Raw genomic sequence first — 23796 nt, forward strand, 5'->3', positions numbered from 1 at the left:
CAGAAATGTGTCGCATCACGGCACATCTCCTTGGGTTTGGTTTGTGTCAATATTGTGAGGTCTGGTATTTAGAAATGGGGTTTCCCACTCAATTGTCTGAGTGTATTTTCTCTGCTAGTCGCCCTTCCCTGGTGACGATGAGGAGGAGGTGTTTGACAGCATCGTGAATGACGAGGTCCGCTACCCACGATTCCTCTCCACAGAGGCCATCGCCATCATGAGGAGGGTATGTGACCACACACATAGGTCCATGGTCTGTGGCACCTCACAGATTTGTCCATTTAATGTTGTAGTTCTTGTCTCTTAAATTCATGATTTATTTACCTGGGAACAGCAGTTCTGAAAAGACTCTCCCAATAACCCCCATAATTCTCTCATTAGCAAGTTTAGTATAACAGCTGGTAATTTGACTTCTATAATGGCTGTCAATGTTCATGTGATTTGTGTGTGTGTGTGTGTGTGTGTGTGTGTGTGTGTGTGTGTGTGTGTGTGTGTGTGTGTGTGTGTGTGTGTGTGTGTGTGTGTGTGTGTGTCATGAACAGCTGTTGAGGAGGAACCCAGAGAGAAGACTAGGCTCTGGTGAGAAAGATGCTGATGAGATAAAGAAACAGCCTTTCTTCCGGGTGAGTCAGAAATCCATGACACCATATTCATCTTTTTCCATTTCTCTTCATCCCACACTTGTTGTTTTTGCAGGAACATATTTTGTTTTTTGTTAACCCTGTTTTTCTCTCACTCCTCCAGGGTCTGGATTGGGAGGCCCTGCTACAGAGGAAGCTGCCCCCTCCCTTCGTCCCCTCCATCAAGGGCCGAGAGGACGTCAGCAACTTTGACGAGGAGTTCACCGCCGAGCCTCCCGCCCTGACGCCGCCGCGCGAGCCCCGCACGCTCTCTCGCAAGGACCAGGACAGCTTCTGCGACTTCGACTACGTCTCCGACCTCTGCTAGGGGTCGAGAGGTTGTGACCTCTATCACATCATCATCATATGAGGGTCATGGGGTCACGGCAGTCTGCAAGGGTGGTCTGCTGCATCCACCACACTGTGAATGTGATATGAGAAACGGAGAAGGGTCAGTCTGTAGTGTAGTCTACGTCTGTGTGGGAGGTATGAACTAGAGGAGATTAATGCAGACCCAGGCCAAGACTCTGTGACTGTGTTTTTTTTTTTTACACTGCAGCAGCATCTCACAGAACTGTGAGAAGGGGCCCGTCAAGAAGACTGGTGGTTGATGAGAAATGAAGTTCTGTTACAATGAGACGTGGCTATGTTTTCCAAAGGAAAAGAAGACAGAAAAAAAGAAACTGTGACGCCCGCTAAGCTTGTGCCACCTCCTCCCTATCTAGAACACTCCAATGGCTGTGTCCTTACAAGAACTTGTCATAACATGTGTAACTTCTATTACACAGTCAACCCCTTTTACCTTTGCCTTCCAGTTCCATCCTCCTTTGTGCCAGTGTTGTTGTCTGCTCTGAGTCTGCTCTGACGTCTGAGGATCTCCATGTAACGTTTTGGGTTGGGATCCATTCCATTTCAATTCAGTCAATTCAGGAAGTCAATTGGAATTTCAGTTTATTTCCTGAATTGAAATGGAATGGACCCCAACCCTGGTTCCTTCATACTGTGACAAAACACAAATAATATTTGGGAGAGGGTGTGGTGGGGTGGGGTGGGTGCATGGCTTGAAATGATGCCTTACATTTCTACTGGGATCTATAGAAATGCATTTCATTTTGTTATTTTGTGGTCCTTAGTAACTGTGGTCCTTGGTAACAACTGTGGTCCTTGGTATACAATGAGGGTGATAATGTTTTACATTAATGCTAAGAGGAGAAAAGGAAGTACCTCCATCTGCCTATCAAAATGATTGCTTGGAGGAAGTTGAATTAACAGTGTGTAGAATCATCTATATATATGTACTCTACATTGTTACAATGTTGTGAACAATCACCCATCAAGTTACCCAATGCTAGTCTTGTGTCAACAGAAGGGTAAAGAACCACTGCTTGGAGGAACGGTCAATTCTGATCCAACCAGATCACTAGTGCATTCACAATGGGCAATTGTTGCCTTTTTAACATTCTTTAAAATGTTCTGATTTGAGTTATTATGGGGGGGGAAATCAACGGCGACAGTGCTTTTGGTTCTGTTTTTGGTTGATAATGAAGTCGTTGAGAAAAGCAACAGGGAGCATTATTGAATTTATCCTGTTGCCTTTTAATTGGTCCAATCTGTGAATTTTATATAAGGGTGTGTCATGTGGCAGTCTACACCTGTGCCATTGTCATATCTGAACACACAAAAGAAAGGCTGAAGGATGTCTCGTTCCAAACATGTAAATATTCACACAAACGTACACACACTGAGAGACTTTAATGCTCAAGACACTCAAATTCAATCAGTGGCATGAAGCGGAAACACATCCAAGCAATGAATCATGCTCAGGCTTCTCCAGGTTGAAGTGACCATTAAGAACGGATCTAGGATCAGTTTATTCCAACCTCATCCATTAGGAAAAGAAAACTGACCTTAGATCAGAATTTAGAGGCAGCTTCATCCTCCAACTACAGTACATGCTCATCTGCAGAAGTCAATAGAAAACAAACTTTACCTCCCTTGTCTCTGTGTATGGGGGTGTGTTTTGAATCATGTTTGTCTGGTTGCAGACTCTACTTATCTTGTGTACGACTATACAAAAGGAAGTGAAAGTATGAGATTAGTTATTTATAAAGAACATCTGTTGGGAAAACTTGTGTATATGGTTTACTGTGTTTGATTGGGTGTCTCATCATCAGACCATTCTCTGTCACCTCCCTGCTATTAATGCAATACTGTATCTTCACAAGTAAGATGGTCATAAAACAAAGGTCATTTTTAGACAAGCTTTACCGTGTCAACTCATGACGAATATCCTTAAAGTATCAACTCATGTCCTCTCAAATTCATGTTGAAAACTAAAAAATAGATGCAAACATCAACATCCATCTTCAAACATGCAAGCAAGCCAATTTTCTATGGAAATGTCTGACCTGAGAATGTTTCAAACAGGGAGGGCATTGGGACATCAGCCGTCCCTGCCTGTATAGTCCACAAGAGAGGGAGTCTTGAGCTAGCTGGTTACGCTCGATGATGCCAGAGAGGAAGAGGCAAAGCGAGAGGATTTACTCTGCCCAAAATCTGTCGGAGTGAGATTAAGCCCTTTTTCTGTACGGAGGTATAAGAGTGTCGGAAGTTGAATTACGTTAGGCTTATGTTCACGCTCGCCTATGCCCTCTCATTGGTTAGAATGGTCCCACATGATCGCGCCTGCCTTCAATCATTGAGGGCATGTATTTCCATCGTTAGAACGGTCACTCTGCTATCTACTCATTATAATAGATCATCTTTGATAGTGTTCAATTTTTCAAGATGTCGTCGCTGGAACAGAGACTCTCCCGAATCGAGGAGAAACTAAAGCAAGAAAATAAAGAAGCTCGTAGAAGAATTGACCTCAATATCGACATGAGTCCACAACGTTCACGTCCGAGGCCAAGTGAGTGTCCGTGGGGGAGTCGGTAACGGAAAATAGGGAAAGGAAAGGGAAAATAAGCGAAAGGAGAGGCAGTGAGGGGGTGTAATAGGGATATGCTGTTGGCTAACAGGCTAAATGGATAAACAAATACCCCAACTCGGGACGTTGCCCTGCCCAGAGGTGTCATGCCTTTTCCATGTATATAACATATCACATAAACATTTTGAAACTATGTACACCAGAATTTTATATCAGTGCAACGTTGTAACAGAAACTCAATTTAAATCCTGAACTGTGTTTTGGTTCTGTCCTGGCAACTGCTGGCTAGCAACTAGCTAAGTTAGCTCTAGTAGGCCCCATCATCCGTCAGTCAATTTGTTGTTGTTAACTTCTCAACACGGAAAATGTACTGTTTATCAGTATTTGATATTTTATATCTGGTCTAATATGGTTCATTAACCAGATATGGCTTGTGTGTGTATACATTTCTAGCGAAACTTCAAATATGATTTTGACCGAGTCAATGTTGTTAGTAGCCAGCTAAGCTAACGTTAGCTTTTCGAGCTAACGCAGCTTGCCAGTTAGTTGCGTGAACAAACTTGCCAGCTATAACGTTCAAGATAGCTAGCAAACTACCCCTGAAAGTGGCTCTTGTCACGTCACACATTGCACGAATATAGTGGTGTTAGTAACTACAAAACTAAACAAACTTGTGTTTTCATTTTCTAAACCAATTCCATATGTCTGATAAACTCGTGATTTGTTTTGCATTAATGCTGTTCTCATATTTTGGGCATGATGGATATTTCTTTATTTCGGCAGTCTTGAACATCTTTGGCAGGTAATGTTTTGGTCATAATGTAGACGAACACATCTGGCAGAATGTGTGGGCATAATATAGCTGGCTAGCTAGAGACTTTGCCAGCCAAGCCACCAAAATGAACCATGCGGGATTTATCCCAACAGCCCTGATTTAGGATCAGTTTACAGCCGATATGAAGGTCAAACATTTCAAACAGGCTTGGCTCCTGCCCAATGCTTATGGGTGAATTTCGTCTTGCACCATTCAATGCCAGCCACATTCAGTGCAATGTGGTGATATGGGTACTCAACCCTATGCTGATAGTGGTGGTGTCGCCCTGAGGTCAATTTCTATACTTCTATATCAAGTTATTTAATGTGTTTTCTTCTCACTGCGTTTCTTCTTGATGCGTTCTCTCTCCCAGCCTCATTGGAAAGCTAAAGGCATGGGAAAGCAAAGATGTTGTGGTAATGCAACTCTTATCTTTGACGAGCGCAGCATTTGAGGTGCTAGTTTTTTTTATTTTCGCACACAGCATATCAACTGGTGTATCTGAGGTGCTCTTGATTGATTGAACCTTCCTTCATTTTGTTTTGTGTGTGTGTTAGTATGGGGTTGTAGTTCATTGGTGTGTGTGTGTGGTAGTTTATTGGTGAGTCTCTGTGGGTGTTAGACAGGGTATGTGTGAGTGAGTACCTGGCATTGAACAGTGCAGTAATGTGCACGTGTGTATTTTCTCTCCTCTGTCCAGTCATCGTGATCCAGCTCAGTCCTGCTCCAGCTCCTTCCCAACGTGCAGGTATCATTCAATCATCGCTCTCTCTCTCTGCCACTGCACCCTCCATCCTTCCTTCTCTTTTTCACAATCCATTCTTTATCCCTCTCCTTTCTCTCCCCATCTCCATGTCACTCCTCCTATTCAATAGAAAGGGAACATTTCACCCTCAGTAGCTCAGAACAGAACGTATAGACGCTAGTAACTTCATACATTCTTCAGATGGTTTCACCAAACCTGAATGGCTGGCCTGACTGATACCTAACCAGCTTATACATTATCCTTAGAGTTGAATGTAGGCCTAAATGAATTGCAGTACATAACACAACACACAGCCAATGAATTCTCCTCTTACAAAATATGTGTAATAGGCTAAGGCTATTGTTGTGTAAAATTGATACTTTCAGATGTTTAGCCCACAATTGTACACAGCACACCTAAAATATTATATTCTGACAGTATGGAAGCCAAGAGGCATTTTTTATTTTCAAGTGGCCATTTGCACTGTATCCCCAGTTGGTCGCAGTCTCACCTCCACTCTAATCTCATTCTCCCTCCATCTTTCCATCCCTTCTCCATGTGTGAGTGCCAGTGGCAGGGCAGTGGGTGTGTATGCCTGGGTCTGTGTGTGTGAGGATATTATTAACCCCTGTTTTGCTGGATGCAGAGACACAGTGCATGTGGCTTCCTGCACGGTTTTTATTACACAGTCTAATCCAGCATCCCACCACCGGTTGGTCTGCAGGAGTGCTGCTGTGGCAAAATCTGACCACCTCTTCCTCTTTTCATGTCTGTAGACTTGTCCTTCAGTCTGTTTGTCTGTCATGTCTTCATCCAGACTGGGCCCAAGCTGGCATTCTCTTTGCTCTGCAGTCCAGGCTGTGACAGGTTAATTTCTGTCTGTCTTGTGTCTCCGTCTGTTTCTTCCATGCTCTTCCTCAGGGTCAGATGGTGTTCTTTGTGCGCTAACTAAGTATTCTCTCCTGGCATCCCCCTTGCAGTGGCACTGTCAATTGCCAGCGGTGCCTAAGTGGCTGATGTGTGTGTCTGTCTGGATCCAGCTGTGTGGAGGACTGTCTGGTCTTTGCCAAACCAAAAATTGCCCGAGTCCTTTACTAACCCCTACTAACCGATTCTCTCCAGTGAGCAGGTCCTGGCTGCAGGTGATTGAACCAGGGATAAAAGCTACTGCCTGGTGTTGGTGCATTTTTCTCTTGAAAAGACGTTTTTTTTTTTTAAGAACTGGTCAACACTATCTCGTTGCTTTGAAAACCTCAAACAAACCAAAGGCTCCGAAGGTGCCCTTTGCAAAACGACCCCATTTACAGATTAGGAATGGGGCGCTCTTCACACAGTGTATAAAACATATCATATGAAATGTGTTCATTTTATCTAAAGAAAATACATTGAACGGTCTGAACTGAAGGTTGGGGGGGTTGGACTCCTCTCCAGGGGGGTCTCAGAGGTCACTGAGAGAGCTCCAATGTTCTGCAGCAGAGGGTCCACTCCATTTGGTGGTGCTGCTAGCTAGATACTGACTGAGCAGCAGTCTGAACTTATGGCCTGTTTGTGTGGTTGCATGGCGGGTCAAAGCTAACACTACTCTCGTAGCTGGTCTCCACTGCTCAGTGCTCACCCTGTCTACTTAACCCTGTGAAGTGTCGTCTCCTTGAACAATAACACTTTTAGCCTGTGTGTCAAATTATGCAGTAAAAATGAATCGACTAAACAAGCCTTCAAGTTCAATTGAAGTTGTTTACCTATGCTTTGCTAATATACAGGCTAAGGGTTGTCTTGCTAATACTTGTGGAATGTCTTGTCGAAGTGTTCGTATTGTGGTCTATAGACATTCACAGCCGACCTCTGTTGGAGACTGAACTGATATCGTTCTACTTACACTGCTCTGTCTGTCCATCAAGGTCAAATTGAGCATGGACTGCTTTCATTCGCTCCTTTCGAAGTCTGAATAGAAACATGGGGGAGTCCCAGATGGTACAATTTCCCCTTATAGTGCACTACTTTTGACCTGGGCCCATAGGGCTCTGATCAAAAGTAGTGCACTAGGGGAAGTTTGGGATGCACACTAAATGTGTACAAACTGAGAGGCAATGGGTGAGACCTTGAAGTAGAATAACCCCGAATTTTATAAGCCAACCTATACAGTGCGTTCGGAAAGTATTCAGACCCCTTCACTTTTCCCACATTTTGTTATGTTAGCCTTATTCTAAAATGTATGACATTGTTTTTCTTCATCAATCTACACAATACCGGGGCGGCAGGAAGCCTAGTAGTTAGAGCGTTGGGTCAGTAACCGAAAGGTTGCTTGATCAAATCCCAAGCTGACATGGTAAAAATCTGTCGTTCTGCCCCTGAACAGGCCAGTTAACCCACTGTTCCTAGGCTGTCATTGTAAATAAGAATTTGTTCTTAACTGACTTGCCTAGTTAAATAAAAAATAGTCCATAATGACAAAGCAAAAACAGTTTAAAAAAAATGTTGCTACTTTTCTTTCTTCACATTTCACAAGTATTCAGTCCGTTTACTCAGAACTCTGTTGAAGCACCTTTTGGCAGCAATTACAGCCTTGAGTCTTCTTGGGTATGACACTACAAGCTTGGCACACCTATATTTGGGGAGTTTCTTCCATTCTTCTCTGCAGATCCTCTCAAGCTCTGTCAGGTTGGATGGGGAGCATTGCTGCACAGCTATTTTCAGGTCTCTCCAGAGATGTTTGATCGGGTTCAAATCCGGGCTCTGGCTGGGCCACTCAAAGACATTGAGGCTTGTCCCAAATCCACTCCTGCATTGTCTTGGCTGTGTGCTAAGGGTCGTTGTCCTGTTCGAAGGTGAACCTTCGCTCCAGTCTGAGGTCCTGAGTGCTTTGGAGCAGGTTCATCTTTCCCTCGATCCTGACTAGTCTCCCAGTCCCTGCCACGGAAAAACATCCCCACAGCATGATGCTGCCTACACCATGCTTCACCATAGGGATGGTGCCAGGTTTCCTCCAGAAGTGACGCTTGGCATTTAGGCCAAAGAGTCCAACCTCTGTTTCATCAGACCAGAGAATCTTGTTTCTCATGGTCTGAGAGTCCTTTAGGTGCCTTTTGGCAAACTCCAAGCAGGCTGTCGTGTGCCTTACTGAGGAGTGGCTTCTGTCTGGCCGCTCTACCATAAAGGCCTGATTGGTGGAGTGCTGCAGAGATGGTTGTCTTTCTGGAAGGTTCTCCGACCTCCACAGAGGAAGTGACCATTGGGTTCTTGGTCACCTCCCTGACCAAAGCCTGATTGTTCAGTTTGGCCGGGCGGCCAGCTCTAGAAAGAGTCTTGGTGGTTCCAAACTTCTTTCATTTAAGAATGATGGAGTCCACTGTGTTCTCGGGGATCTTCAATGTTGCAGACATTTTTTGGTACCCTCTACCAGATCTGTGCCTCGACACAAGCCTGTCTCGGTGCTCTAAGGACAATTCCTTTGACCTCAACGCTTGGTTTTTGCTCTGACATGCACTGTTTGCTGTGGGACCTTATATAGACAGGTGTGTGCCTTTCCAAATCATGTCCAATCAATTGAATTTACCACAGGTGGACTCCAAGTTGTAGAAACATCAAGGATGATCAATGGAACAGGATGCACCTGAGCTCAATTTTGAGTCTAATAGCAAAGGGTCTGAATACTTATGTAAATAAGGTATTTCTGTTAGAATTCTTTATGAGTACGTGTGTAGATTAAGGAAAATAGTTTTTTTAATCCATTTTACAATAAGGCTGTAACAAAGTGGGAAAAAGTCAAGGGCTCTGAATACTTTCTGAAGGCACTGTAGACCTGTAACTGTCAGGGTGTTTTGAATAGCCCGTCAGTGACAGGGAGTTGGCAGAATCCCAGTGCACCAATGCTATTTGGCTTCCTTTCCTTAGGTCTCTCTCTGTATCACTGTTTGGTCAAAGAGCTAGATAGATTCTGCTACATTGCTGCCCTCTTCAATGCTGTAAGCTCAATGATCATTAAGAAGAGAGATGAGGAAAGGAGAGTGGAATTGATTACAGTAACACTAGCCTGGGTGCCAGTCTGTTTCTGACAATGACAAGTTTCCTAAAGCAGAAACAGGCTGAAACAGACTGGCCTCCAAGCTAATAAAGGACAGCCCCAGTCTTCCTCTTTTACCTTCCCTTCTTTATAAATCTCCTCTCCCCCCCAGCTCTTCAGCTTCCCCTGGCTAACGACGGAGGGGGGAGTCGCTCCTCATCCTCTGAGAGCTCGCCCCAGCACCATTCCTACCCCAGCCGCCCGCGACACATGCTCAACCTGCCCACGCCACAGTACAGCCTGGTGAAGAGCGTGGAGAAGTAAGACAAACGCGCATGCACGGAGCATACACACACACACACACGTGCATGATGCAGATACGCACACAAATGTATACACATGCACACGGAGCATTCATGTTCTGGAAAGGGATACAGAAAGTTTAAAAAACGCTTCCGTTCACACACATGCGTCAAATGACGCACCTAACCTTTTTGTGCGTCTGTGCCGTGTCCCCTTAGTGCGGAGATAGACCAGAAGCTGCAGGAGATCATGAAACAGACAGGCTACCTGAAGATCGACGGCCAGGTAAGAGACTAGCATTGCCTGAAGTGATTATTATTTTTTGCTATTTCTCTCTACTCATTAAAAATAATGTGCTGTATTGACAAGGAGACGGTACACCATTTATAACCGGATAGAATAGACAGAGCATTATAGGTTCTGTAGTACATCATGCTACATATGCCATGTATGTTTGTCATTGACATGTTGTGACTCGTCACCTGTTCCCCTCCTCAGCGGTACCCAGCCGAGGTCAGTGACCTGATCAGCGAGGGGGAGATCGGCAGCGGCACGTGCGGTCAGGTGTTCAAAGTGCGCTTCAAGAAGACGGGCCACGTCATCGCCGTCAAAGTAAGCCTTGTCCACCTCCAACCACAGCTTGTTGGCATTAAGACAATATATAATAGTTCTGGATTGCATTTTAAACAGGCAGTCTGGAAGCGCGTTACATTGTCTGGCAGGGGGTCACTTCACTTTCATGTCTTGAGGATGAGGAGTCTGTCCATCCGGCCTCCGCTCTGATTCTGTTGTTCTGGATGCATTGTCTTGTTGCAGTTTGACACTTACGATACAATATACTTTATTGACCATTTAGATGGAAATTCATTTCATGGTGTCAGCATTAGGGATACACCAATATGACATTTTTGTCTGATTCCGATATTTTCCTTGCCAAAAAAAACAATATCGATATTTACAATTTTAGCAGCCTTTTAAGCGTTCTAGTACATTTTTAAATAGTTGAAACACACACACACACACTGACCAAAAAGTTATTTTGTTGGCATTTACGTATGTCACCATTACCAGTAAAACATAATCGAAACCTGTTTCTTTCACTTGCGTGCTGTGCTGTTTTGTTGTTCATTTGTTCAGTCTCTACCAGGATTTCATCATACATGTCAAGCAGTGACGTTTCAGCTCTCTGTCTGTCAGTGGCCTCTCTTCCAGTGCGCACTGTCACGGTGTCCGTGACAGTGCCAACATCCACGAATAAGAACAGTTGATTGTCGAGGGCAATGAATTCCATTTTCTTGGCGTTAATGGATTTCGCCTTTGAGTTGTCTCGCTGAAATGTTCTTACTCATTCAAATGAGTGCTGTACTTGAACTTGTTTAGTTGTTGGAAGTGTCCGCTTAGTATTTTTCTGATTTTGTTCTGTGTAGTGCTGTATTTTTCGTGGCGTCATTACGTTATATAGGTATGCACGTCAGCTTAGACATCGGCGACAAACTAGACATCGGGGCCGATGCCAATGTTGGCATTTTTAGCGAATATCGTCCGATTCCTATATGCTTGCCGATATATTGTGCATCCCTAGACAGCATACAAACACAACATATTACATGCAGTACGGAAAACTGCAAAGTTAGTCCACAAGTACACACTTACATTTTAACATATTCAAAGTCTCTGCGGCCTACTGTCTGACCGTGTATTGGGCCTGCATCTGTCCTATGTCCCACTGTTCAACAGCCTAATGTCATGAAACTAGCCTTGCTCCTATTCTTTCTGAACAGTGGGAACCTTAATCGCCTTCCAGCAGCTCGAAACATTTGGCCTATTCTGTTATGCAAGTGCTGTGTGGATGTTCTACTGCCGCTATTTGGGATAAGGCCATAGCATTGGTTTTTCCTACTGTGGCAGAACACATAATTCCATAGCAGCCGATTTGACCAGAGGATTTAACTGTTGGAGTCAGCTCTGGGCTGTTTGTCAGTTCAGTATCGCTGTTCTTTTTTCTATCGGTTTCTCTCTGGGCTTTGCCTTCCATTGTTTAACCTCACACAATGATAGTAATTATACTGTATCGTCACTGCTACAATTAAGCATTGTTAAACCCCCCCCCCATTTATCTTAACTGTTTAACTATTAGGAAGTCAGTCACTACTAGTCTATGGGGGGTTGCATACAATGCTTATCCTTGGTATACACAGTCATGGTTACAAGCACAAACAACATGGCCTACAGGGATAATGGCTGGAGCTGTAAATTATATATTATAGCTATGCAATTTAAGATGTAGAATGCTATTATGTTTTGTTCAGCCTTAACTGGCAGGTATAAACTTTATAATCAGTGTGTTCTGTTCTTAAAATACATAGGCCTACCTCTATAGTTCAATCATATACAGTTTCACTTTTCACCATCTGGTGACCTACTGTATATAGATGAGAGGGAATACGTTTGCATGAGAGGGAATACGTTTGCATGAGAGGGAATACGTTTGCATGAGAGGGAATACGTTTGCATGAGAGGGAATACGTTTGCATGAGAGGGAATACGTTTGCATGAGAGGGAATACGTTTGCATGAGAGGGAATACGTTTGCATGAGGGGGAATACGTTTGCATGAGGGGGGATAGGTTTGCATGAGGGGGGGTAGGTTTGCATGAGGGGGGGTAGGTTTGGATGAGGGGGGGTAGGTTTGGATGAGGGGGGGATAGGTTTGGATGAGGGGGGATAGGTTTGGATGAGGGGGGATAGGTTTGGATGAGGGGGGATAGGTTTGGATGAGGGGGGATAGGTTTGGATGAGGGGGGATAGGTTTGGATGAGGGGGCAGGGGATAGGTTTGGATGAGGGGGCAGGGGATAGGTTTGGATGAGGGGGGGGCAGGGGATGTAGGTTGCTGGAAACAGCTGATACACTGGACTCTGGAGTGAGGTAGGTTACTATGGTTACCCGGTGACAGATTGGACTATGAAGCACTTTCAGTGGATAATCTCCTTTTAAATCCCCTTTTTAGTGTAGGATTAGTCCTAATCTGTGTCCGGGAAACCGGCAGTATGCGATTGGCTAATGGTTAAGTGCTAGACAGGTATGTGGGTTGGGCGGAGTTGTAAATTAGTGGCGCCATCCAGTTGCTTGAAGTTCTTCTCCCTCAACTAAAACATCATTATTGAATGTTGATGACTGATTTATTGTGTGTGTGTCACTAGCAAATGCGCCGGACAGGAAACAAGGACGAGAACAAGAGGATTCTGATGGATCTGGATGTGGTGCTGAAGAGCCACGACTGCCCTTACATCATCCAGTGCTACGGCGCCATAGTTACCAACGTGAGTCACACACACAGTTAAATAAGTTAATTTGCCACGCTATAGTTACCAACGTGAGTCACACGCACAGATAATTTAGTATGTCACATCATTTAAACCATATTTATTCATATTGACAGAAATAGCTTCTTTCTTGTAGCAGTTTCACTGTTCTGTTTAAAATGCCAATGTTATGTGACTGACTGTGATTGGTCCTCAGACGGATGTGTTCATCGCAATGGAGCTGATGGGGACGTGTGCTGAGAAACTCAAGAAGAGGATCCAGGGGCCCATACCTGAACGCATCCTGGGCAAGATGACCGTGGCAGTGAGTCTCTCCATCTCGCGTCTTATCTCTTGCGCTCTCATACCCTCAATTCAGGCTTTGAACTGAAACTCAAATTCTGAATTTAAAAAATTGCCCTTCATTTTCAATTAGGTGTCTTTATGTTCAGTTCATCTCCTGAATTGAGTTCCAGTGGAGTTGACCCCATCCCATAAAAAGTTTGTTCACCTTCTCTTCAATGTAGTACTGTGTTACCCTTTGTGTGTGTGTGTACAGATAGTGTCAGCTCTGCTGTACCTGAAGGAGAAGCACGGTGTGATCCACCGGGACGTGAAGCCCTCCAACATCCTGCTGGACAACAAGGGCCAGATCAAGCTGTGTGACTTTGGCATCAGCGGACGACTCGTCGACTCCAAGGCCAAGACCCGCAGTGCCGGCTGTGCTGCCTACATGGCTGTGAGTCACCTTGCTGGGCACACGTACCCTACCACGTTTAACCTACCGAAGTGAAGGCTGCCATTTTGATGCTAAAGCGCCACTATTTTTCCACCTGGGGTTGCACATAGCTCTGTGAAAATTCTGAATGCTGCTGTCCTCTGTAAAATGTGTTTAATTTCCCTGTGTATTGGTACAAGAAGTGCAGTTTCCCCCTAACCCAAGCCTGTTTCTGTGTGTTCCCAGCCTGAGAGAATAGACCCCCCAGATCCCAGCAAGCCTGACTATGACATCCGAGCAGACGTCTGGAGCCTGGGCATCTCTCTGGTAAAACACCTACACTACTACATCACACCTTATTCCCTATGTAGTGCACTTCTTTTGGTCAGTCCTGTGCCTTCGTATTTGGCCCTGGCCAAAAGTTGAGAGCCTTACCTACCTTCTACGCTTTGACACTTCTCAATGTCCCGTCATCCATCTGAAAGGATCAAATGGGTGTAAGTAATATGATAATTGCTCCATCAAGCCTTTTGGTAGGCTAGGTGGACTTTTCGCCGTATTGTTTACACCCATACAGCTATTCACATCTACAAGGGAGCATGAAATGGTGTCTAGGTTAGGGGCTAAGGGTTGATTTCTAACGAGTGAAGAGGTTTGATAACTTTAGTCTTAGTGACCTGTCGTTGTGAGTATAAAGGCTGGTTTACGGTCGGTCTACCGACATGTCTGTAGACAATTTACGTAGCGACTTCAAACTTGTCCTTATGAAAAAGTATAAACGCACAACGAGGTCAGCAATCCGGTTCTCCAAATAGCATACGTTCTCTATTTTAACACCAATAAACCCATCCGTTTTAAAAGTGAATTCAGTAAATGTCAACCAAGCAAGCAAGGCAACTAAAAGCAATTTTCTAAACAATGTTTTGGTTCGTTAGCCAGTTCAAATAATGAGCAGAGAATAACTGACAACGTCTGAACTTTAGCTACTTTTTATTCATTATTATAGAAAAATAAACTCACAAGTAATGGCGAGTTTACAGAAAATAGCTTACTGCCACAGTGTGACTAAATAAAAGTTTGTCATTGTATCTGAGAATTTTAGAACTGTCTGGTTGCTGTGGCAGTCTGGTAACCACAACAACGGACATAGCGACAGTCGCAACAAGAAAGCTGACAGTCACAGCGATGGTCTACAGATGTTCCACTGGAGTATAAATTTAAATGTCGTTTTGACCAGCGACGCTTGTCGCGTTCTAATTGTCTACTGACATGTCGTTAGACCAAGTATAAACTGGCCTTAACGCTGTAATGTGTTGTCTCGGCCTGCAGGTGGAGCTGGCCACAGGACAGTTCCCCTATAAGAACTGCAAGACCGACTTTGAGGTCCTGACCAAAGTGCTGCAGGAAGACCCTCCCTCGCTCCCCCTCAGCATGGACTTCTCCCTCGACTTCCAGTCCTTCGTCAAAGACTGGTGAGACAAAACACACAAGCACTGTGTGACTCATTGAGAGAGTTTATTATTAATTTCTGCAGTCTTACGGCTCTCAACCAGTCTGCTGACAGTACAGTTGCTAAGTAATATCAAGTGATTTTTGTCTGTTCATTTCTACGTCACTGACTGCCTCTTTCCACAGCCTCACAAAGGATCACAGAAAAAGGCCAAAATACCACAAGTTGCTCGTAAGTCTCTCCCCTCCAGCTATTCACACACTGATTCACCACCACTCTAAACCATGATTTGGGATTACAAGAAAGGGAAGAATGTTGTCTGAATTAAATGTTTATTAGAAGAAAAAAATCTGTACATTAGAGAGAAAGGGAATGGATGCAGTGTTCAAACTCCTCTCTTCTGCCCTTCCTCTCACTGATATCCCCCCCTCCTCCCCTAGGAGCACAGTTTCATTCGGCGCTATGAGGTGCTGGTGGTGGACGTGGCAGGCTGGTTCCAGGCGGTGATGGAGCGCACTGAGTCGCCGCGCAGCAGCCAATGTTACCACCAGCACCAGCTCCACTCGCTCTTCAGCAGGTAGCCCCCGGCCACTGGCCCCGCCCCGGAGCCACTGGAGCCTGCAGCCGCCCCAGCCTGCAGCCGGGAGACCCCAGAGAGGGTCGGAGACACGGAGTAGGCCTTTATCCCTAGACAGACAGACTGGCTCGGTGGATTGATTGATTGAGTCTGGTTGATTGACTGATTGAGTCTGGATCAGGACAGACAGACACGAGGGAGAGTAGAGCTTCACACTGTAGTTAAGCGTCATCAGAAGTCATATCAGCACATGTACATTATCATCGTGAACACTTCAGCACATACTGTAGGTTACTCTGTATCCACAATGCATGCACACTTTTCCATCCGTTCGATACTGACGTACAGTAGTGATACTGTAAATGCATTCACGTGGTTAAACACATACATAAATACTACTCACTCACTAATCATATCTCACGCGCCTGTGTAATCTTGTTCAGCTCCAGCCCTAGTCATAGCTACGGGGTCTGACAACAGAGTAGTCGATACACACTGGAGCACATTTCTGCTACATCATGTAGTGTTAAGACAATGTAAGAGTCCCTACGGCAAGCCCAGAGGCCCAGTTTCATCCGCAGTGATGGCTAGGCTCAGAAGTGGAAGGTTCAGTGCAATATTCAGCCGGGTGTTATTGTTTCTATACTTACTCTTCAACAGGTTGTGTATGAGTGTGTGTACTAAGACACAAGTGTGCACTCACTATTATGGATGGCATATAGCTGTCCCACTGTAGCTCTAACAGACCAACTAGACCCGCTGTATTTGTTTCAGTCTGGTTTTTAACCATCGTTTTGAAAATACAATAGATGACAGAAACTTTAACTTTGATTCAAATGCTTAGAGAGAATATCAACAAGTACATGTTCTAGCAGCTTTGAATTGGAAAAACGGCGAAAAATACAAAAAAAAAGTTGGGTTATGCGTAGCTCTGTAGAAAAGGTGTTTTGTATTTATTTATTTAGAGTTCAGGATGGTTTTGAGTGGGACTGGATAACCGGTGGATGAGTGGGAGGGATACAGAGGAGGACAAAAGTCTGCCTTTTATCGGACTTGGTTTACTGCATTTACCCCAGATGCTGTGAAACTCAGTCAGGGAAACTGTACTGCTAGATGAGGTTTAAAGCAGTGTTGCTTATTGTTGAGGCGAACGGAGGGGAGGCGTGAGTTATTTGTGTCAAGAAACAGGCAAGAGACAGCAGCTTGCCCTTTACAAATAATACAATTAGATATTTTTGGCTGTGGAGCATTTCAACCCTCCCTCCTTCCGGTCTTTCTCAATGGCACTCAGCCACTCACCCTCTTCTTTATTTCATTCTTTCTGCTGTTCCATCTTTTAGAGGCTCCACTGTTTTGTCAAACCAAAGGTGGTAGTTGTTGGTGGAGGGTGTCACACAAGGCCCTCTCGTTGCTCCTGACTGCTGCCTCCCCTCCTGCAGAGCCAAAGCCAGGTAGAGAAGACTACCCCCTCCCTTTCCTAGCCTGAGCATTAGGAGTTTGTAAGACGGCACTGACAGATCTGGGATCAGGCTTCCCCAACACACAACCAAGCCAAATCACTGCTAGACACAGACACGATAAGAGAGGGAGATCAACGGTATGTCAGAGAAATGGAGAGAGGGAATCGGAAACGTCGACTATGAATATGTGCAGAAGAAGAGCTAGGGAGAAGCAAGACGAGGAAAGAGTTGGATTTAAAAGAAGGAAGTATTTGGGATGAAAGGATGAGGTGAAAACGAGTGGAGGAAGAGAAGGATAAGAAAGTGAGAAAGAAGGTCAAGAGAGGTATGTGACAAAGGTAAGGGCCATCTAGAGCTAGTGAGGGAAGAGTGAGTGACAGCAGAGCGGTGAGTGTTTTGATAACGGAGAGATGTGAGGAGGAGAGAGTTTGGAGCCCTGAATTCAGCCTTAGGCAGCCAGGCTATGGATCAGATGTTGAAGCTAGCTGGACATTGTAAAATCTTTCAATGGTGTTGCACCAATATACCAATTATGATTTTTAGAGTGAATTAGGATTTGTGTTTTGATTGTTTGCTATTCTATTCATTATTGTATCTTTCAAAAAATATTTAATTATTTATTACGTTGCTACTACTGCTGCTAAATTTTTGCTTTAGACTGCTGTCGATAATTGTCCCCCAAAGGACAAATACTTTTATCTTTTTAAACCAAATAAGTGAAGTAATGCAATCTCTTTACAGTTACCAAATACAGAAAAGCAAGTCTGATGGTGAAGGGTGTGAGAGAACAGTGACAGAGAGCTAAACCCATAGATGAGTAGCATAGGTTAACGTCACTAAACTAATCCACGCAATTGATGTACACCTCACATGTATCTAACAGTGTAATAGCATGTTGTAGTCACATATCGCACTACAGCACCACAAAGTCTAGTTATTAGTGAAGGAGTGTCCGTCTGTCCGTCCTGACCTGTGAACCTTGACCTTTTGCTCCCTGACCTTAGACATTGTAGTCCAGGGTCACCCTGATTTAGAATGGTCTGTCTACCTGTCCGTCTGTCTGTCCGTCCGTGGGCCTCCTGCAAGCTCGACCTTGACATTACACACCAAAGGTGTCATCAACGAAAACAAGTTATTATTGTTATTGATATTCTAATTGATTACTATGACTACGATATATTCAGAGTTTCTCTGTAGCTAGTGTGGGATAGGGGGAGGGGGTGCTTTAGGGGTAGCAATGCCCGTGTGTGTAGAATACAGGGAGAGACTTGTACTCTGACAAAGCCTGGGCACAGCAATCACACCCACTCAGCCAGACAGACCTTTTTACTGTGTAAACTGGTACTGTAATAAGCCCCTGCTCACCATCACCAGGTCTTGGGAGAGTTCAGGAGATTGGCTGTGTTGCAGGTAGAATATACATGGTTCTCTTATCGTTGTGGAATAGAGAACAGTGTTGGTTCTTTGCGTTATGTTTCAGTCTGCAACGTTCTGTTTGTTGTTGCCCCTCCGCAAATCATCATGTACCAACTTTGAACCATGGCTCTTTGGTTTTGGTTCTCCTATAGGCAATCAGGTAGTAATGACAGACACATTATTATATAAGCCTGGCCCACTTGCTAAAACAAAGTTTTAAAATACTGACTTTACATGTACTTTTATTAGTACTATCCCTTGTAATTTACACGCTTTCTACCCCTTGGGTTGTCCAAAATCACTACAAAGTGCACTCTACTCAAAGTGCACCCTATTCCCCCAGTCTTGGCTGTCCAGTGCTGTGTCAGACCCAGTCTCCCACTGTCAACTTTCTCTTTTGTTTTGCTGATGTCTTTTTACAAGCACACACACGTGGTTGGAAAACACCTGACAGGTAACTGTGCCACTCTTAACCTTTCTAAAAACGGCAAGAACTTTTTTGGGCACCTGGTGCAAAACCTGAATGACTTGTGTGTGTTTGTAAAATGTATAATACAATTTGAAAAAAGTTTGAATCCTAACCCATTGCCAAGGACAGCGGTGGCGCGCCACACACACTCCAAATGTAGGCTATAGACAATATGTCCACAGTGGTGCTGGTTGGCTGCTGTTTTGTGCTTTTGTGTGTTCTTAGCAGGCAGTGGCAAAGCCAGCGCTGTTAAAGATGTACTCTGGTAGGGTGTCTCTGAAATCACACCCTATGTAGTGCACAACTTTATCACCAGGGCTCATAAGACCCCGGTCAAAAGTAGTGCACAAAGTAGTGAATAGGGTGCCATTTTGGATGCACATAGTCTGCTGCTGCGCTGTACCTTGGGGGTGCGGTGGGAGGGTGTGTCATCGCCCCATCTGTAAGTAAAACCAAATATCATTTTCACTATGCAGTCATTCAAATCAGTCAGCTTGCTGTACGTTAGGAAGTACTCCTGTATATAAACATATGGTGATGAAACTGGAGTTGATGACAATATGAGATCTATCTAGAACGGTTGAATTCATGCCTTCAGCTAGTCCAGGGGGGAAATGATTTAAGCGAGAGACGTGTTTTTGAATGAGCTGACTATTTAAGGATTGTGATGTGGTGGGGCCCTTGGGTTGTAGTTTTTGGGGTGGGTTAAATGGGGTTTGGGAGTTGCTAGTCCAATGCTGTAAGTATATCAATTGCATGTTATTGTCACTGATGTAACTGCTATTGATTTTAGATTAGGGACGGGACGGGGGGGCACAACTCTATTTATAATTTGTACATATTATATATTCTTTTGCAAAATGTTGAATTGTATACTTAGGAAAATACACACTTGCCTTTGTGTTCTCTTGACTTGTTTTCAATCTGCTATTTGCAATATGCATTTTTACTTGTATTGTCTTTTAGTTGGTTTCATGGCGAGAATGAGTTGTCATTTGTGTAGATCTTTTTTTGTCCGTTTCTTTTCCTGAATGTGCTGTGTCTTTCGTTCAATTAGCTGTGTGAGTGAGGATGGATGGATGGATGGAGGGCAAGGTCTGTGTCTTGGAAGTGTTTTGTCTATGATTATCATTTACCTTTTTTGTCTTTTTTATTAATTTGTATTTTATTCAGGGAAAAGATGACACCAAATTGAATAAAGACATTTCCGGATGATCCTAGAGAGCAGTTGAGATGGAGAGTGTGTGACAGTGTAGTTAGAGAAGTCTTCTTTCTGTCCTTCCGTAACGCCTGGGTCAAAGGTGTCTTTTTCTCTCAAAGCGGAGCGATCACTTTCACTGCTCCGTTTAGCCGCTTCTTCTTCACCCTGTGTCGCTGTGAAACTTTGGTCCTCCGATATCCTCTTAACTGAATTTTGTTTTTTCTTTCCATGATCAAAATATCATGATTGATTATTTCTCGGTTTAAATCTTGTGTGCCATTTTATTTCTCTACATTTACATTTACATTTAAGTCATTTAGCAGACGCTCTTATCCAGAGCGACTTACAAATTGGACCCAGAAACCCACTTTGTTTTTGTGGTTCTCTGAAGCTGTATGGTCAAACTAATTTCACTGCATCTGAAATGGCACCCTATTCCCTAAATGGTGCACCAAAAGTAGTGCACTACATCAGGAATGGGGTGCCATTTGAGACGGCGCCAATGAGAGAGCGTCTTATTTATGCTGAAATTGTCATGAGTGGCGTTTGCACTTGGGCAGCTTTTGAGTCGGGTGGGGAGGAGTCGTTGGGAGCTCTTTTGGGTTGCAGATGTCCCGTTTGACCAATCACAGACCTGCGACTGGCAGAAAGAAAAAAAAAAACAGATTTCAACAATGTATATGTATTATCACTATTTATTTATTGGTTGTTGTTTTGTTTTTTTAAGCCAAACAAGACACATGGTAAAGAGAATCGTCTGTCATTGGCGTTGCCGTTGATACAAAAGCCAAATATCAAACCACACTAACCCACAGGAAACATTGCTATTGTAGTGGAGTGGTTTAAACTCTAGATGGTGTATGCTTTTTTAGTACTGGCTTGGCTGAGCTGTAGGATGTCGGTCTTCATGTTTGTATACTTTAGTGTGTGCACTCATTTCATTGAAATCCTGCTCAGTCAAGCCAAACAGGTTATGGTTTAAACCTTAACATTTAAAACATGGGTGGTATTAGAGAGAGAGTGCTAAGCTAATACCCATTTTAAGTTGGCTCCTATTGTTTGAAACTTGGTTTGGTTTTACACAAGTAATGAATTATCCTCCTGAAACAGACTAGCAGTCAACGTTTTACGCATACTCTGACTGGAAAAAATAGATTTCTATTACGAAGTGGACTGATTAGCTCGTATTTAATCTGTACTCTGTAGCGAGGTGGAAACCCTGTTTTTAAAATGTTGGTAAAGAATAATTTGCTTGTTCCCTAGGGTTTCTAAATGCAGTATTGCATGACTTGCTCGATTTGAAAGGGGGAAATTGTATACTTTTTCCATCGCCATTGCAATTCGTATGAATGACTCAAAGGGTTTGTTCTGACAGTTGTATCAATCTACACAGCTACTGTCTCCCTCTGCTTTTCGCTGTCTTTCATTTTCCGTTAAATTTCCTCTATTTCAAACAGAATAAATGCCATTATATTGTGAATACCTCAGGATTTTTTTGGAGACAAATCAAATAAAGAAAACTTCCAAAAAGTTGTGGAGACATGTTACACGAGTCTTTATTGCCTGAAGTCTGCATGCCTCTTATGACTCAATGTTCTTTTTTAAATTTCTTTTTTTTAAAGCATATTGATGTTGTAGGACTCCTACTGAAAATACCAATAGATTAGAAAAAGCTGTACTTTTTGTAAAGCAGGAAACTTTCCTTGTTGCATGATCTTCATGTCAATTGAAAGCAACTAGAATGTTAGACAAATGCATTAAATTAAACCTTCCTATTCCATTGTGTATACCATTTTGTGAATTTAACATTGATCATGAGATCGGGCTACTGAAAACCACACAATGCAACCTAAGGCCATACAATGTTGATTTACTGTTTAACGGATGCCCCTATTGACACATGGGGTCTTGACAACAGAGATCCTATAAAATGTCTGTCATATGGTAATGAGGTTGAACTAAGGTTGCTATAGTATTTTTACAAAGTTAACTTTTTGATTTGCTTGCCTGTCTCAAAAAAAAAAAATCATATTGTTTACTGTTTGTTAATCAAGTCTGTATGGCCTAACCTGCAGATACATTTAGGCTACACAGACAGCAGAGGACATGTCGTTAGAATGGTCTGGCTGAAAAGGATGGTAGGTCCCACAGTTTACTTTTAATAACCATTATGCAATGTATCAAGGCAACATCATGGAATTCCTTCCTTGTAGTGTAGGTGTCCATTTTCTCATGAGATTTGGCAGTACAATAATATTAGTCAAAAATAACACGTCATCTGAGGGTAAAAACAAGGTAGGTTTTAGCAATGCTTTCCATAAGAGGCTAAAATGTTCTTGACAAGGGCCACATTTGGTTAGTCCAGGAAGTATCAAACGTCGTACCTTTCAGCTGCTGCTCCTTGGTCCAGTCAGGAAACTTTCTCTGGATCTTTTTGATGAAATTTATGAGAATCTCAGTGCCTTGTTTGAGATGTTCCTGACTGTCCCATTCTCCCTTTGGAGTGTGGTTGCCACCGTTTGGAGTAACATCAACCTAGGATGGGGATGTATTCATTAGGCACCAAGCGGAAGAAAACAGAGGGACTACCTGGATTTGTCCAATAAGAAAGCTGCCTTTTTTTTGTTTTCCGAAATGTTTTGTGTTGCCTGCCCTTATGAATACGACCCAAGTGACTGGAATTCTCTGGCCAATCAGTGACTCCAATCAATTAATTATAATCTGAGTGCCTATCTGCATAAGCACAAAGGATTTTCCATAGTTCCCCCCAACCATTCTTGTCCAATATTGCTCTCCCACCTCTGGACTCTCTGGAGATGCTGCCACAGATGATAGCTGGGTCTATTTCATACTTTCCCCCCACCTTTTTGATAATGGCCTCGTACTTCATTACGTCATCAGACATTCTCTCAGACGCATGCACTCCTTTTTTCGGTTCTAATTTTCAGAGTAAAAACTCAACAGACTCTATGAAAGCTTAAACCAAGTTTATTCTTCCCAGAGGGTCAATAGAGCTGCATTAGACAAAAACATGGTTTCATCCGTGGTAGTATACATACCCCACTTTGGGTGGAGTTTCCTCGTTATCGCCAAACATTGCATCATTATTGCTAGGCAGGGAGCTGAGTGATATGGGCCTTCCTCACACAGTCCCACCTCTTCTTTCTCCCTGAAACTGAAGCCTCAATTATATCCACCAATCTGATTGTGCGTGGACAGTGTGCAATGTAAATTCTGCTAGAGTTTTTTTTATATATATAGTGTACAAGGATTTCCCCTCTCTATAGTGTGCTTGATTTACAGCAAGTCACAGCTCTGTCCAGAAATAACCAAGCATGGATAGCTGCTAGTGATGGGTCGTTCACGAACAAACAGCCTTTTTTGAAAGGCTCTTTTTGGTGAAAAGAGCCTCACTTGGCTGCCTGATTAGCATACTTTTAATATTTGCAACCTAGTCTCAGAGCATTTCGTATTATTCTGTACGTTATTCCGGGACACTCCATTTAGTATGAAATGTTACGTTTCGTATGGTATGTATTAATTTATGTATGTCCCCATTTAGTATGCTATGTTACGTTTCGTATGTTATGAATTACAATTCGTATTATATGTTACGAATTCGCAAAACGTACAATATGTTACAATTGGAAAACATATATGTTACGAATTCTTACTAGCTGGCTAACGTTAGCTAGGCTAGGGTTAGGGTTAAGAGAAAGATTAGCTAAAAGGGTTAGGGTTAAGAAGGGTTAGCTAAAAGGGTTAGGGGTAGGGCTAGCTAAAAGGGTTAA

General features: G+C 43.4%; 3 protein-coding genes across 7 annotated transcripts in view; 2 read left to right on the top strand and 1 right to left on the bottom strand.

Annotated features, from left to right (window-relative positions):
* Nucleotides 1–2756, top strand: part of LOC139568470 (serine/threonine-protein kinase N1-like) — a 57547-nt gene extending 54791 nt beyond the window's left edge. For all 3 annotated transcript variants that reach the window (XM_071390305.1, XM_071390303.1, XM_071390304.1), the window contains exons 21-23: nt 119–226; nt 543–623; nt 745–2756. In XM_071390305.1, coding sequence (XP_071246406.1) covers nt 119–226; nt 543–623; nt 745–948 — 393 coding nt within the window. In that variant the 3' untranslated portion in view covers nt 949–2756. The remainder of the gene's footprint in view (nt 1–118; nt 227–542; nt 624–744) is intronic.
* Nucleotides 2757–3237: 481 nt separating this feature from the next.
* On the top strand, nt 3238–21538 carry LOC139568472 (dual specificity mitogen-activated protein kinase kinase 7-like). 3 transcript variants are annotated; one of them, XM_071390306.1, is made up of 12 exons: nt 3238–3531; nt 5064–5111; nt 9281–9428; nt 9630–9696; nt 9910–10023; nt 12613–12732; nt 12932–13039; nt 13274–13453; nt 13679–13759; nt 14762–14904; nt 15068–15113; nt 15323–21538. In XM_071390306.1, exons 1-12 carry the CDS (start codon nt 3408–3410, stop codon nt 15461–15463), a joined length of 1320 nt encoding a protein of 439 aa, XP_071246407.1. In that variant the 5' UTR covers nt 3238–3407; the 3' UTR covers nt 15464–21538. The 3 variants fall into 3 exon arrangements, with proteins under 3 accessions (XP_071246407.1, XP_071246408.1, XP_071246409.1); XM_071390308.1 differs by lacking the exon at nt 3238–3531 and adding an exon at nt 3551–4779; XM_071390307.1 differs by lacking the exon at nt 5064–5111 and having other exon boundaries at nt 3245–3531.
* Nucleotides 20632–23030, bottom strand: LOC139542353 (lysozyme G-like). The gene is made up of 3 exons (XM_071347676.1): nt 22743–23030; nt 22390–22540; nt 20632–20645 (listed from the first exon to the last, which is right to left on the bottom strand). Exons 1-3 carry the CDS (start codon nt 22908–22910, stop codon nt 20632–20634), a joined length of 333 nt encoding a protein of 110 aa, XP_071203777.1. The 5' UTR covers nt 22911–23030.
* Between the last annotated feature and the right edge of the window lie 766 nt (nt 23031–23796).

Source organism: Salvelinus alpinus, chromosome 2, assembly GCF_045679555.1.
Source record: "Salvelinus alpinus chromosome 2, SLU_Salpinus.1, whole genome shotgun sequence".
NCBI lineage: Eukaryota > Metazoa > Chordata > Actinopteri > Salmoniformes > Salmonidae > Salvelinus > Salvelinus alpinus.

Bases quoted from the DNA above. Each gene is read 5' to 3' on its own strand.
- LOC139568472 (XM_071390306.1), top strand. From the start codon at position 3,408: ATGTCGTCGCTGGAACAGAGACTCTCCCGAATCGAGGAGAAACTAAAG. The intron at 9,429-9,629 runs GTAAGACAAACG...GTGTCCCCTTAG, and splicing joins CTGGTGAAGAGCGTGGAGAA to TGCGGAGATAGACCAGAAGC. The intron at 13,760-14,761 runs GTAAAACACCTA...CTCGGCCTGCAG, and splicing joins GGAGCCTGGGCATCTCTCTG to GTGGAGCTGGCCACAGGACA.
- LOC139542353 (XM_071347676.1), bottom strand. From the start codon at position 22,910: ATGTCTGATGACGTAATGAAGTACGAGGCCATTATCAAAAAGGTGGGG. The intron at 22,541-22,742 runs GCAGATAGGCAC...TCCCCATCCTAG, and splicing joins GGAAAATCCTTTGTGCTTAT to GTTGATGTTACTCCAAACGG.